The sequence below is a fragment of the Aspergillus caelatus genome (genome assembly GCF_009193585.1).
Source record: "Aspergillus caelatus strain CBS 763.97 unplaced genomic scaffold BDV27scaffold_1, whole genome shotgun sequence".
In the NCBI taxonomy this organism is placed as follows: Eukaryota; Fungi; Ascomycota; class Eurotiomycetes; order Eurotiales; family Aspergillaceae; genus Aspergillus; species Aspergillus caelatus.
The window spans coordinates 132,388-147,479 of NW_022475264.1; the positions used below are offsets into that span (position 1 = coordinate 132,388).

The 15,092-nt window shown below is 46.3% G+C and overlaps 5 protein-coding genes across 5 annotated transcripts; 3 read left to right on the forward strand and 2 right to left on the reverse strand.

Moving 5' to 3' along the window:
* Positions 1–375: 375 nt before the first annotated feature.
* Positions 376–1,694, reverse strand: BDV27DRAFT_164979 (SDR family oxidoreductase; the record flags this gene model as incomplete). The annotated part of the gene is made up of 4 exons (XM_032073798.1): positions 376–938; positions 998–1,181; positions 1,228–1,510; positions 1,576–1,694. 4 exons carry the CDS (start codon positions 1,692–1,694, stop codon positions 376–378), a joined length of 1,149 nt encoding a protein of 382 aa, XP_031933893.1.
* Positions 1,695–2,313: 619 nt separating this feature from the next.
* On the forward strand, positions 2,314–4,763 carry BDV27DRAFT_119079 (Zn(II)2Cys6 transcription factor). The gene is made up of 5 exons (XM_032064776.1): positions 2,314–2,409; positions 2,469–2,523; positions 2,574–3,710; positions 3,774–4,039; positions 4,102–4,763. The coding sequence occupies exons 1-5, from the start codon at positions 2,331–2,333 to the stop codon at positions 4,395–4,397; spliced, it is 1,833 nt and encodes a 610-aa protein (XP_031933894.1). The 5' UTR covers positions 2,314–2,330; the 3' UTR covers positions 4,398–4,763.
* A 1,054-nt stretch (positions 4,764–5,817) lies between these two features.
* Positions 5,818–9,797, forward strand: BDV27DRAFT_151667 (fungal specific transcription factor domain-containing protein; the record flags this gene model as incomplete). The annotated part of the gene is made up of 5 exons (XM_032071392.1): positions 5,818–6,758; positions 6,809–6,889; positions 6,940–7,509; positions 7,579–7,703; positions 9,493–9,797. 5 exons carry the CDS (start codon positions 5,818–5,820, stop codon positions 9,795–9,797), a joined length of 2,022 nt encoding a protein of 673 aa, XP_031933895.1.
* A 475-nt stretch (positions 9,798–10,272) lies between these two features.
* Positions 10,273–11,796, reverse strand: BDV27DRAFT_140060 (RmlC-like cupin domain-containing protein; the record flags this gene model as incomplete). Its single annotated transcript, XM_032069579.1, has 6 exons — positions 10,273–10,484; positions 10,527–10,647; positions 10,703–11,045; positions 11,101–11,294; positions 11,363–11,598; positions 11,667–11,796. The coding sequence occupies 6 exons, from the start codon at positions 11,794–11,796 to the stop codon at positions 10,273–10,275; spliced, it is 1,236 nt and encodes a 411-aa protein (XP_031933896.1).
* A 1,611-nt stretch (positions 11,797–13,407) lies between these two features.
* BDV27DRAFT_140061 (uncharacterized protein) lies at positions 13,408–15,073 on the forward strand (the record flags this gene model as incomplete). The annotated part of the gene is made up of 6 exons (XM_032069580.1): positions 13,408–13,645; positions 13,698–13,726; positions 13,780–13,908; positions 13,961–14,377; positions 14,436–14,620; positions 14,683–15,073. The coding sequence occupies 6 exons, from the start codon at positions 13,408–13,410 to the stop codon at positions 15,071–15,073; spliced, it is 1,389 nt and encodes a 462-aa protein (XP_031933897.1).
* Between the last annotated feature and the right edge of the window lie 19 nt (positions 15,074–15,092).

Below are 15,092 nucleotides of genomic sequence, written 5' to 3' on the forward strand. Positions count from 1 at the left end.
AAAAACTCAGGATCAGTACATACACGGGACTCCCAACTGCACAAGTTACCAGGTTATCGCGTTTGATTGGACTCTTTGTAAATTCTGTAACACAACTGATCCACTATCAGAAACCTTGAAGCTTCTTACACACACTTTGAGTCTCTGATTGTGCAGTCACCATCATGCCTGATTACCAATTATGTGTGAAATATGCTGAAGTAGCTTTAAAGGAGCGGTTTTTTTTTTTTTTTTTTTTTTTGGCGTAGGTCTATGAAATCCTTAGTCTAGTACGACTTTCAAAGTTCTATCGCCGAAATAATCTTTTCGGGCTGAGCAGGGTTGAATGAAAGCACAAGACGGCTACGAGACAACGAAGGTAAGTCCTTCGAAAGCTCAGGAAATAGGAAGCACACCGGCATTTTCGTAAGAGCGCATGGTGCTCAACCACGCTCGGTATGTGTCATCCTTGTGGCACCAGCCAAGCTCGCGAGCCTTGCTGCTACTGCTAATGACTGGCCCCTTTTGCAGCGACGGTGTGATGTACCAATTCATCAAGGCAAAAGCGTCCAGCTGAAATGCGTTGACATCGCCACCATCCTTCGACACAATTTTCTCCCATGTCGACTTCTTATCCTTGGCCCACTCCTCCATATCCATGGGCTTGGTCTCCTCTGTGGGAGGTTCAAACTTGTCCATCGGGACCTTGAAGTAATCGGCCAACAAGTACCACAGGAACTTCCAGACAATCACGTCATCATTAACGTGGTTGAAAGCCTCGTCCTTACACTTGTCCTGGGTCGCTGCCCAGATGGTAAGGTCGGCAATCCCAGGGGCGAAAGACTGGTTCTCGACTCTATACCAGCTGTGCAGGTTCCCTGGCCATCTGGGAACCTCTCCAAGCTCACGACAGATGAGGAAATACTGGGCTATCGGGAGTGTTTCGTTGATGCCGAGATCTGCAAGGTACCTGTTAACTAGTGTCTGGAGGAAGAACAGTCCAAGTGAGTTTGCTTACATTGCCAGCTGAAGCCAATGATGCCCATGGGACGGATGATATTGTATGCCCAAGTGCTACGGCGCTTCTGGATGGCGAACAAATCGTCTTCCTGCTCGTAGTAGAAAATGTTCTCGGGGCCCGTGTAGCGAGGAATGTCTTCCAGAAAGGGAGTTTTGAGATCCCTGTATTGGAATCCGTAATGCTACTAACAGTCAGATTTGTTTGGTCCTGGGACGGAGTAGCCTGACCTTTCCGCCAGTCTGTAGAACGACGCGTTCCAACCCAGGGCAGGCTAGATCTACTGCTTCCAGGAAGCAGCGAAAAAGAGGGCCATTCTGTACGTGAAGCTTCGAAAAGTCATTGTCATGGATGTAAGAAGTGAAAAACGTGTGGGTAACGTCTTTACACAGATCCTTGATCTTCTCGACAATTTCCTCGGCTGGTCGTAGGAAGTCGAGGGCAACGAACCGAATCCTCGAGTCGGTGTAGACTGACTTGATGGGACTTCTCGAAGTAATGATGATATCCGACCTTCCAAAGGCTGTGATTAGACTTTTGTCCTCCATAATATAGGCGAAGGGGATGGAAAAGCCTACCATTCACTGTGGGGCTGTTTAATCAAGTGGTCAACGATGGCACCCCCGGTAATGCCATTGGCGCCAGTAACAAAGGCTACTTTGCTAGTGGGAAGACGAAGTCCAAATGGGCTGCTCATGGCGTACAAATAGATTTGAAGAATGAGAGGGATGTAAGACTTTTGAAGAATGCTAAGCAGGCGCAGGGGAGTCAAGTCTTTTATAGCCTTGTGCAGGCCCTTTCCGTCTCAGAAAACCTGCAGTAGCTGAAGGACATCGTTCTAAACAGCATACATCCTGTAATCTCGAAAACTGCCAAGGCGGACTTCATCCGACACACGGGCTATCTCATTGTCTCGAGAAGGCCTAGTTGACAAGCGTCAAGATCCCAACCACGATTCACTCAATAAGATCTGGTTCGTCTTTTCAACCTGATGACTAGAATCTTGAGCACATCTAGCAGCTTGCAACAATTTATACTTGCTCAACAAAAAAAACAAAACAAAAAAAAAAAAAAGAAAAAGAAACAGAAAAAGAAGTTATTTTCCACTACAGGTGGCATTCGACAGAACAAAAATACGTAGTAAGTCACAAATCAAAGTTGGTGTTGTTTCAGCCAATCGGGAAAAACCCACTACCAGTGGAGATCTGATTGAACGAATTGGATAAGTCCCACACTTGGCAAAAGTCCACTTCGGCAATTGCGCGATTTCCTTTAGGACTAACTTCACTGATCGGATTCATGCTTGAGATTGCCTTCTTCACACACCATTGACATGGTTGCCCTCTTCATATGCGGGAGCTGTCACACAGGCTTCTCCACCAGCACGCATTTGCGTCGACATGAGCAGTCGCGTAAGCTTACCTAGTAGACCTTAGCGCCAACGAAGTTGGTCTTAACCTTGTGGTCCTAGACTTTCCCGGTCAAAGACATGGTTGCTACTTTTGTGATCGATTGTACCCCCGAAAGTCTGTACAAATGTTCTTTTGGACTCGCAATTACTGACACAGGCTCGTAGAGATACTGCCCGACGTCATGCCAAGGTATGCGCGAAGAGACGTGGTCGGCCACTCCCACCAACACAGCGAAAGGGAAAACCGCGGAAATCATGTGATCAGTGTGCTGACAAAAAGACCTCCTGCGATGGAGAATCGCCATGTGGGAATTGCAAAAGCAATGCTATCAAGTGTGGTTACAGCCGACTTCTGTTTCCCTTCCAGCAAGAGGCCACCAAACCGAAAGAGAATCCGTCGCCACCATCCAGGAATTCTCCGGACAGGTTGCTGAAAGCTCGTATACCATTTTTGCTAAGATATTATGATGACAACAACACAGTTCTGGATCTGATCCCAGCACTTGAAGCTGGACGGCCCAAGGTTGATCATTCCTCCACTCCGTCCTCCCATTTAGGCGAGACAGCTAGTGAGCAGTTGAAGGCCACAGAGGGCTTTTTGGAAGAACCCAGCTTGGACGAACCTCATTTCATGTGGAGCAGCAGCATCGAGTCGGACAACTATGTGATAAACCACAGAGCCGATAGTGTGCCAACCAATCACCAACAAAGCGACAACCTTTCACTGCGCATTCACGAGCTGGTGCAGAATTTAAAACCCTTTGCCACATGCACTAAGTCACAAGCCCATTTGCGAAACGCTGTTGACCAAGACCTATTTTCGGCGGCAAATGTACGCCTTTTTGAACGTCTCTACGTGCAACGTCATCACAGACATTGCCCAATTATTCATATTCCAACCTTCCAAGCTGAATCTGCTACGCTGCCTCTCCTTCTGGCCATATTTCTAGGAGGTTCATTACACTCCTATCCGAGAGATACGTGTTCTCTAGCAGTAGATTGCATCGACATGGCGGAGGCTTATATGTTCAGCTTGCCCATCTTTAACACAGAAATCAAACATACTGCGATCTCTGAGTTGCAGATGCCGGAGAATTATGATGTTCTGAAGGCAGTGGTCATTCTACTACAGCTACAAATTGGGCGCAACGATCCTAATATTCGTCGAAGAGTGAGATACCAGCGACTTCCACTGCTGGTATATGCTGCGCGATCAATCTCACTATTCAGCTCGAGGCACGATCGTGGCTCCACTACTTCAGAAGGCTGGATCTGGGATGCCCAGTTGGAGTCACGGTTGAGGTGAATAGATGTTACCCCCAAATTCAGCCTAGTGTGTTCATTGTAGCTAATCTTTTGGTGTAGGACTGCTCACTTTATCTTGCTGTTGGACTGCGAATTTGTGACTTCTTTTCGAATTCCTCCCATGCTCGCGATACTAGAGTCAATCGGAGATCTTCCTTGTAAAGAACTGACGTTCTCTCAAGGTCACCCGTCATCATTGGTAAAAGCCCCGCATTCGCCTTCTCTTATTGAAGTTATAGATCTCCTCATGGACGGTGCTTGGGATGGACCTAGTAATCCAGTTTTCAGCCGCATTGGGGTATTTGGACTCTTTACTGTCATATCTGGTTCGTGATCTTACCAAGAGAACCTCTTCCCAATATTCAGCTACAAGCTAATCCTTGCTCAGGGCTACATCTAGTAATGTTCTCGATCTCTACAAGTTGGATGAACCAGCCAAATTTAGCCCCTTTGCATCGGGCGTTGTCCAGATGGAAGATACTATGGGACAGCTTGACCTCCCGAACTGGCAATAAAGAAGAAATGGAACTAGCTGGTTTTATGGCCTGTGCGAATGAAATGTGGCTTGTTACCAAGGCCATACTACGGACTGACTCTAAGGAGTACTACAGTCTATCTGATGGAAAATCCCTGCAACCTTTCAACGAACTATTTCCGAGCATCATCGATATGAAAGATCAATAAGAATGGAAGTTCGACTTTTTTTACTTTGATTCCAGCCTGAAGACAGCCATGTTTACCAAAGCGTCTACCTTGCGTGCATATCCTGTGTGGAATGATGATTGATTGCTGCGTAAAGCGATACCTGCGAGATGAATCTCGCACTACGCTCCGGGACTGAGAGTGAAAAGGACTGGCCTTGGGGTCATTGAAGCAGAGAAGGAAAATCACAAAACAAGCAGTTCACAAGCCACATGCTCGGAGACAAGCTGCAAGACTCTTCAAAGTAACCAGATGGAAAGGTCAGCAGAGAATTATAGCGTAAATTTGACATGTCTCGAGTAATAGCGAACCATTGGAATTGACTAGAAACCTTTTTAAATATCTGGACCTGTGTTCAAAAAGACCTACCTCTTAACGCCTTTCCCGAGCTACCCGGCCACCCTACGCGTTTTCTACGTGCCTCAATTTTTCAGACTATTCAGCCACCAGCCATACAGCCAAAAATGCTTAAACTATCATAGTTCTTGGTGGAGCGGGAAGGCAGGATCCTATTAGCTATATCAGCTATTAAACATAATTAAATTAGCAGCCTGTCGAATATTGCTGAAGTCTATAATATGCCTCGTTCTACTGTTCTACTTTAGCAGATTGTTTAAGGGAATATCTTTCTAAGCCTGATGTATATACATATAAAGAATTGTAAATCAACTATATCTAAAGTAGATTTTATCCTTATATAAGTATAGAGCAAGTTCCCGGCCTACCTATGTTATGTATACAAATAGCCAATCTACTGCTTCCTAAATACGATTCTACTACCTCTCCTATGACTGTCGGTAAAAATAAGATTTCAATCTTTACCAAACATGGACCTAAGCCTCAAATATACTTTCTATACAGATATAATTATTAATAATTATACTAAAGCCAACGTCGGCTGCCTTAACCCTAGAGCGAAACAGTCTTGAGGGCTACCCGCCGTGACTTATTTCGGCATCATGTGCCGATTCAGCACGCACAAACCAGGTCAAATAAAACCCGCCATTTGATTCATCGCATTAGCCAGTCCTTCAGAATCTTATTGGTCGACCACGGTAATAAGCCCACTGTATCCTCCGGAATCGATCAAGACCCCACAGTCTCTACGCGGGGTTACAGACGATAGGTAACAGGACTTTTGCTAATGGTAAGTCGCCCAACCCCCCCCACACACACACCATTTTCCCCAGCTGCTGCTCCATCACGCTTTGTTGCCAGTAATGAGAACACTCGACATTCGCAAACGGGTAAGATATCTACCGAAACGTGCAGCAATTGCATGTAATTTTTGTCGCCAGCGGTAAGCCAACATCAAACGAGGAGTACGTCTCTCCGCTAATAATCGAAACCAGGAAGCGCAGATGTGACGGCCAAAAGCCAGTATGTCAACACTGCATCGAAAATGGTGCTGATTGTGAGTATCAAGAGCCTGAGAGGTATAGCTACGCAATTCCATGCGCAGGACCATCTCCAGCGTAACGCTGAACCCTTCGATAGGCCTCGGGATACCCCAACTGAGATACTTGATCGACTGAGTCAATTGGAGACTCTCCTGGGCCAGCAGAAAGACACGATCACTGAGTTATCAGCACGAATCGCACCGATTTACACTCAGACGGGATACTCAACCAATTGTTGTGTTGCCTCTTCGCTCCCATTGCATGCACCACATTCGTTCAATCCATCAGATCACGCCCGTGTTCATACTGCTTCGACAAGTTCCACGCCGCGAAGAGTCTCATATAACGATGAGGAACCCCTGATTATCCCTCTAGGGCACAACACTCCAACAACAAGTCTATTTGGCCTTAGTAGAGTGAAAAGCCTGATAGGGGAGTACCAGCAAGACCTGTTCATGCAGTTGGAATCTGAACAGGAGCTCGCCCTCTCGATGAAGGGCCCACAGCAAAATCACTGGGGATCCCAGCCGCAACCTCAAATTACTTACCAATTTGTTGATCATTTTTTTATGCGTGTTCATCCTTACTTTCCGATTATCAAACATCAGTATTTTCTCAAGGTCTACGGGGCATTTCTGGTCACGCCACAAACGAGTAATGCCTCGATGCTTCTGTGTCTGGTCGTATTTGCTTTAGGTAAAATCTCCTCGCATTCAGATGGGTGGCTCGACATTGAGTCTGAAATAGACTTGAATGGAATGGAGTATTTTCTCCCTGCATATAATCACCTTATATCTGCATGGGTGTCGTCATTTTCGATTGATCTTTGTTTACCCCTGGCGCTGTTTTACGCGTCCATTTATCTTCGATATTTAGGACGTCCGTTGCAAGCCTGGAAGTTCATACATATGGCGTCTACAAGTGTACAAATCATGTTCTCTCGGTAAGTTGGAATCTTCCATTATTTCCTCCCCCTTTGCTGATTGCATATAGATTAGTACATCTTGACGCCACTCCATCAGAAGACCGTGCTATTCTCCTTAGGCTTGCCTGGGGCTGCTACATCCTCGAATGGTTAGTCTTGGTGTATGCCATCGCCTGGCTTCCTTCTGACGAATGAGCAGTGATGACCTTGCAGAATTTCATTTACCACGTAGTGGCATTGAAGTATTTATAGATAGATTGCCTTTCCCATCATTCACTGAGCCAAACCACAAGATCAGTTACGTGTTCCTTGCAAGGTGCTCTGTTCGGAGACTCCTCAATCGAGTGCATGCTGCGATCTATTCAACGAACGAACATAGGGTCTTTAACGCTAGTTTTCCGGCCCCAACACCTCACCAGGCCTCTGAATTTCTATGTATTTCAGTGGCGCCCTCCGAAATAGTTTTGATAGAGTTGACTCGCCAATTAGAAGTATGGTTTGGCTCCATTCCAGAACTTGTTAGACCGGATCTCCATAGCTCTTTCTTCCACGACCCACTCGACACGGTCATTTGTGCACTCTACTATGCCGCAAAACACATTATATGTCGCCCATGTGTAATATATGCGGCATCCACAGAATATCAACATTTACCGGATTATGTTGTTGCCAACTGCAAACATTGCATTGAGGCTTGTCGACAATTTGTTCACATGACCTCGTCCTTCCTTAAGAAAAGGACGCCTGGCGCTTGGCTCGGCATACAAGCGTAAGTTAAATACGAAATCAAAGAAGCTAACAGGAAGCTTGTAAATGCTGACGCGATCTATTCATTCAGACTGTTTGCCGCTATCTTAACACTCTCGGTATCGAAATGCACTCCATCTATCGAAGAATTTGTGCCGGACTTCTACGATTTGATTCAGCAGGCTATCCAGGTTGTCGAGGTCTGGGCCGATTACTGTAAGACAGCACGTACCATACTGGATATTCTCAAAAAGATTTGCCAAAGTCTTCTAATGTCGGTACCTTACGGGGGTCAACGAACAAGTGGACCCCCAGCCTAGCTTTCCCTTTCTATCTGTCGTGGAAATGGTCTTGATAGAAGTCAATAGGTCTATTTTACAGCATTCAACCCATCAGATAGACCTTTGAATATAAACTTCATGGCAAAATTCAAAACCAGGTATGTAACTAACTTCAATACACAACAGGAAGTGCGAGATAATCAAGGGACAAATGTTATATTAGCCCAAAAACATGTATGTATATTAACCTTTATTCACAGAGACAGTGACGTATAAAATAAAGTCTGTCAACAGGCCTTGCTGTTAAATGGATCAATAGTATCACTATTTATGAGCAAGCTTATTGTAGAAAAAGCTGCTCCTGTTTGAAGTGACGAGCTTAGACCCACAATAGGAGCAAAAGCAAAAGTGGAAGGAGATAGGGTCACAACCAACTGCACCGGCAAAATTGTAACGTGTTCAGTTTCGAGTTACAAGCGCCCGCACCAGCTTCAGAAGGCGCTTTTTAACTGTTTAGCTTATGTGCCATGATGTTCATCAAAGTTTTGTAAGGTAAACCCTCAAAATATCCAGGTGCAATCGAGTGTTCTTCAAATGCTAGAACCTGTCTCGCAAAGGGTGTGATAAATCATGGGTGTGATATTGGGTTGACTCGAGATAACTGAGTGGGCGTCAGACGGAGAGTTGATAGACGGATTAAGTGCTGGGAAAAGCAGGCCCAGAAGAAAAATAGCAGAAAAACATAAGCACCTTTGAGTTTCGCTAGATCATTTAAATGAAAGCTAAGTCTGCAGCAAAAGCAAAAGTCGACCTAGATGCACTTGTTCCCACGAGCCAGCCCCGACTTTCAAGACTGACTCGAGCACAGAGCACATGCGACAGATTTTATTGCTGTATCAGCCAATAAGTACTCTGGACCTACTCTGGTGAAACATCTGAATCAGGAGGCTTGCCTGACCTGGGACTTAGAAGCACAGCTGTTGCTTGACAAGGCATTGCTAAATCTAAAAGATGAAAGATGATCATCAATCTTATGGAAGGTCTACACGGGCGATATAGAGACGGTCGTCGAGTAGTCGAAATAAGAGACACAAAAAGATGGTATCTGGAATTACCCCTGAGTGGAGAGATACTTTATACCTTTCGACAAGAGGTCTGATTTCAATCAGAAGGCAATATACAGCTGTCCACAAAGATAGTGACTAGACGTATATAGTTATGAGAACCTTTCACCGGTGCCCTCAGTGGTAGAACAAAGTTGATTTCTCAACAAGGGCGACCTTCCATAGGGTTGAGCCCACTTGAGATAAGATACGAGTTAGGATCGGGATCTGGACAACCCAGTCCTCTGGGGTTACTATCGTTGTTAGTCAGCGAATAGAACAACTAGTTGTACGACATAGCAATCGACCGAAATTCTGTACAAACACCGGAAATTATCCAGGATAGAAGGCTGAGCAAACCCTCACATGTACTACTCGGCCTTTGAACAATTGGCGTTTATAAGCTTATCATGACCCACTATTGCATTTCCTCCAGAAATCAACAACTCTAGTTTTCAAAGCTTATGCAGAATGACACTCAATACACTAAAGACTCGCCCCCCCATGGGACCAGACTCCTGTCATTGTCAACGCACCCATGAGCGGTAAAGCCACCAATGAACTTGCAATGGCCGTTACTCGCACCGAGGGCTTGGGCCAAATTGGTTTCATGAATGACAGGCGCGCACAATCTCGCAAACTGGGGCTCGCCCGAAGAGGCCTTCAGCATCTCATGTCATCTCTCTCCAGCCTGGGAGCAACTGCCGATCGAAATGGGGGTAATGGCTTTCGGATCACCCCTCAAAGCCTGGATGCGGTTGTTTGCGACACATAAACCTGCAGTGGCTTGGCTTTCTTTCGACAGAACTAGCGAGTTTCGGACAGAAGGGATTCGCAAGGTCTTACCCAAGACTAGCGTTTGGGCACAACTGGGCAGCGTGCTGGCTGCTCTAGATATTGCCAAAGTGTGTCATCCCGATGCCTGAAAACTAGAACCTATAACCAATACGCAAGTAGCACAAACATCAACAAGAGTCAAAGGTGGCTCTAGACCTCGCCAAAACCCGTGGGTCCAACCCATGGGTTTTGATCCGACCCATTTCTTGGCGGGTTTTGGGTTAAGAGTCTCAACCAACAGATTAAACATAGATTTCGATCTTAGTATCCTCACAAAAGCGATGGCACCCATATCAGGTAAGTGCACAAGAACAGTTCACTATAGGACCAATGGCATAGGGTAGGGACGTGTGGAGTTTAGCCAATTAATAGTGAAAGTTACGCCTAGGTTTTGCTTCAATTGGGTAGTAATTAAGTGATTAAATTGCAAATATTAATCAATACAGTGTCTCGACACCGAGTCATCTATACTAAACTATATCCGGAAGCGAAAAAGAGGGCGTTGCTACACTTTCTTCCCAATGCCCACCTGATTGACAGATACTCAAAGCAGGAAGGCTCAGACTATTTGCCTTTGACCAAAACCTGTTTCTCCTTCTTGATCTGCTTGACGATTTCGATGTCGACCCTCAATGTAGTAGCCACGACATCGGCAGGAGTAAGAGCAAGCCATTGTGCCAACGAAATATCCGCCACGCGATCACTCTTGTAAATCTCGATCCATACCAGCTTCTCAGTCTCAGAGACATTCTCAATGTAATGACCTGGTTTTAAATCTCAGTTTCACATAATTATTTATCTCAGGAATGTTTACTCACCACTATTATCAGGGAAAACGGCAGTGTCACCAGCGGTAAAATCGAAAGTGCGAGCCTTCGAGTCACCCAAAAACACAGTAGCGCGAGCGTTACCTTGGTGGAAATACAGCCATTCCTCCGCCTATACGTGCATTCAGTAATCGAACGACAGCTCTCACCGAGGGAGAACAACTCACGTTTGGATGCCAATGCAACTCCCGCAACCCTTTGGGCTCAAGCTCCACCAATGCGGCAGCGATAGTCTGACTGACGGGGAAATTCTTCGAATCAATCTTCCTAAAGGTACCGCCACTACCAGGCACCGGCTCAGAGGGGTGTTTGTACGTGTGATACACGTAAGAACTGTTACCGGTTAATGTGCCTTTGGGAGTCTCGTTCGCCTCTTCGCTGACCGTCCCATTAAGGATGTAAGGAAATTTCTCGGGCACTTTGTCGAAGACTGAGGGGTCAACCCCGAAGTTCTTCGCGAGAATATCGCGTGGTGTGTGGGTTATCCAATCATCGACCATGAAAGTTGTCCTTGCATTTTCTCCTGTCAGAGTCAACTCTCCTGGCGGATGGGGATGAAACTCACCCAACTTTCTCAAAGTCGCCATCATCAAAGACTAGAAGGTATTCATTCTCATCATCAAGGCCTTGCACGTTGTGCGCAACACCTTTAGGAAAATACCAGATGTCTCCTTCTTCCAGTTTTTCGGTCGTGAACTGGCCATTTTCATCTACACCGGAAAGCAAGAGAGAGCCAGAGTATAGGAAGCCCCATTCAGCCTAGGGAAAAGTATCGTCAGACAAACTATTTCTTCCTAAGGGCAAAGAGTATATAGGGTATCACTCACGACGCGATGCCAATGAAGTTCCCGAATGGCACCTTTTTTCAGATGCTGTTGCGCACCAGAAATATCATGGCTCTGCGGCAGATCTTGGATGACTTGCTCGCGTACCCACCCGCCCGGGAAGAGCCTTGTTTTGGAGTCAGAAAAGCTCCATTTGAGGTTAGGGACGAAGCCGTTGTCGGTACTGGGTTGGCCAAGGTTATCTGGGTTTTGCAGGTCAAGTGCTTTGTTTGTACCACCTGTAGTAGAGGATGTGAGTACTATCTTTGAAGGACAGTGTTGGTGATTTTGGGGTTCCCGGTCTTACCTAGGAGTGGTGCTCCTTTGCCATTGTCACTTATAGGTTGGCCGTCCTTAAAGCCGGAGCGCTTGTCATGAACAACTGCCCCAAGAACGGACGGCAGAAAACTAATGAATGCGAGGCTCGCGGCCTTCATGGTGGAGTATATCTTTGGGTGCGAATAACTGTAGCCGCAAAGATATTCGCCAGAGGGAGCTTGGGGAACAGAGATGGGTCCTACATCATGGGTATATTTACCAGATAAATACTTCTAAATTCAACCCCTCCTCTTGGCCCATCTTGGGGAATTCATGATCACGACATATCCTCTTCATTCGACGAATTTGATATGTAAATCCCGATGTTGGTGCTGGTGTAGAGCCATCCCACATTCGCAGGAGCAACAAAGTTCAATAAACATTCGCAATAATTTCCTTTAAATGAGGCCACTCACGTTTTAAGCACTATCTTACGGTAGGCGTAGTCAACAAATCCCTAGCGGCGCAGATCAGCATTCCGGACGTATAACGACATGCTTGGCATTGTGATGAAATCCAGGGTCCCCCGCTGTACGCTGGGGTTTTGTAAAAGCTCTTACTTGGCTCCAGGAACCCTCTACTTGGCTCCTAAAACTTAATTTAACGTCTAGTGCAGTTTGGTACATAAGTTTGGCTCGTAAATACCTTCTTGCCCCCTCGATATCGGCATTTACATAACCCTATTTGGAATGAGGGCTTTTGTTGTGGTCTTGGCATGCACAACATGATATTTTGGTTTGCCCACTTCTCAGTCACAAAATGACCTTAGATAGGAGAGATCATGGTTAGATAATATTTAATTATTTGGAGTAGTTATGTAGTTTCTGTTATCTGAAAGACCTGCTGGTGTATATCTTTCCCAGTTGAGAAAATTAGATAAGTTGCCAGAACACGAAAACGACAAGACAAGAGTATAACAAGCACTCCATGGATACTTTCTAACTTTATTAGACTTCAGTGAGCCCGGTCATTGATAGGTTAGTAACTGGCTTGGCATCAGAAATGACATGGCGATTATCGGTTCTAAGGTCAAAGGAGATCGTCGCTTTGCAGCCATCAAGGCCTGAATCAGTTCGCCTTTACCGGCTGGCACTGTTGAATGCTCATAGCTGCACTCGTATTCGCCATCGGCATCATCTGGATTCCTGACTGAATCACCACGCTTTGGATGCGTCTTTTTAGATAGGCTTGGCTGATGAACTGGGCGCCCTTGCATTGCCCGACCTGGGTTCCTGAGTAGTATCACCTACCCTGCATTAGCGTACATATTGATCTATCTGTACCTGATCACGACATCAAGTAGCATGTAAAGCGTCATTTGGAAATTCGTGTTATGCTCAATCACACTTCCGCTCGTGCACACTACCTACTCTCCTCGTTATAGATGCCAAGAGGTAAACACCGATGGCTGGACTCAACAGACCGCGGATCATGTCCTTAGTGCTTGTCTTTCGTTGCAAGATTCCAAATACCCTCGAGAAATATAATTTTAAAGCAAATTTTGCGTGCTTCTGTGGAAGGATGTCGTATGCGGGAGGTCCAATTGAGCATATACTAACGCGAGATAGCATATTCAGCGTAATGGCAGCAAAGGAGGACATGGGAGATGAATATATAAGGAAGTATCTTGCTCAAATCTTCTCATCGCGTAAATCAGCAAACCTTCCATTCCCACCCTGGTCTCTCATTTGAACAGTCGATACAACTTCCTACCAAGTATCATAATCGAGATGAAATCATCTCTGGTGTACGCGGTCTCTCTGGCCTCTCTCGGAAAATGTCTTTCCTTGCCTCCTCTGATTCCACTCATTCCGGGAGTGACTGAACCTCTCACTGAGAATGCCCCTCCTTTGCCCATTTTGCAAGTGCCTACCCCTCCTCTGGAGAGTCCACCCTTCACTCCAAGCGATATCAAGCCAAAGAAGATTGGCTACTTTTGGACTGGCTCTGGAGACAAGTTCCACAAGGGTGTGTATATGCCGACAGGTGGTCATTGTACAGTATCTAATGCAGCTTCTAGACTTCCTTGCTACATACAGTCTCGACGACGTAAGAATTCCCCTCATGAAGATGGAATCTGGACACTGCTAACATAGTTGTAGGATACTTTCGGTACTCTTCTCTGGGTAACAGATGTCCCATCTAGCGGCAACGACCCCCATCACCTTGGACCCTCTCTCGACGGCAAGACCCTAGTTGGTGGTGGGCTCTTGTCGCTGCTGAAAACACAGGTAAACACGCACGGTACATCTTCCCAACATGCCCGTACTCACAATGCATCAGGACACGGCCTTCTACTTCGACACCACCAACCCCTACCGGCCAACATTCAAGAAAAGCAATCGTGCCCTGCTCTCATCCATTGCAGATGAGATCCGCGCCAAGCCAGATGGCGGATTCTACATTACTTACATGGGCTCCGCACTGGGCACATCTCCAGGACGTCTGGTTGAGACAGACGCAGACTTCAACATCATCCACGAATGGCCGGAAGATCTAGACGGAACGCTCAACATTCTCGGGGAGCAATTCTCTCCTCATGGTCTTAGCATTGACTGGGAGAGAAACTTCATTCTCACTTCTGACTTCGTCGAGCCTATCAGTATCTTGAAGCCTAGTACGGGAATCCGGCGCGCGAACACACTTAGATTGTGGGATTTGGAGACTAAGAAAATTCTCAACACCATTACCATCCCAGACGTGCGTCCTTCCCAAACATAGCTCATCTGTCGCTTTCTGGTTGCTAATAAAGACATAGGGAGGTGGTATCCAAGACGTCAAATTCATCCCCGGAAACCCCGATGGCGCTGCTCTCGCCACAGCAGTCCACCTGGGCCAAGTCTGGATCATCTATCCCGGACAGAAAGATGCCAAGGGCAAGCCCGGTAGAGCAGAGCTTCTCTATGACCTAGGCCCTAAGGCTCGTGATACAACTGCAATCTAGTATGTCATATCTTCCACACAATGGGATTTCTCGCAAGAGTCACTGACCATAGTTTGAACAGCACGGACATTACCCAAGACGGCCGCTTCATCTACCTCACTCTAACAACCGCAAACCACATCGCAGCCCTAGACATCAGCGATCTCAACAACGTCAAGCGCCTTGATGACCCAGACGAGGATCAGCCAACTGTCGGCCCGCACTATGTCAAGGTGACACCTGACCAGAAGCATATCGTCGTCACGGATTACTTCGTGCAGACCGGTGAGATCGGATTGATCAACACTCCAGCTGATTTCAAGGCGCTGTACATCGACTTGAATGAGGATGGTAGCTTGAGCTTCAACCGGTCGATTGACTTCAATAAGGAGTTTCCGGAGAGGGGTGGCGCGAAGCCGCATTCTAGTGTTGTGTTTGACTTGACGGATCCCGAGAACCCTCTCTATTACTGAGGTGGTTGCTTGTAATTCA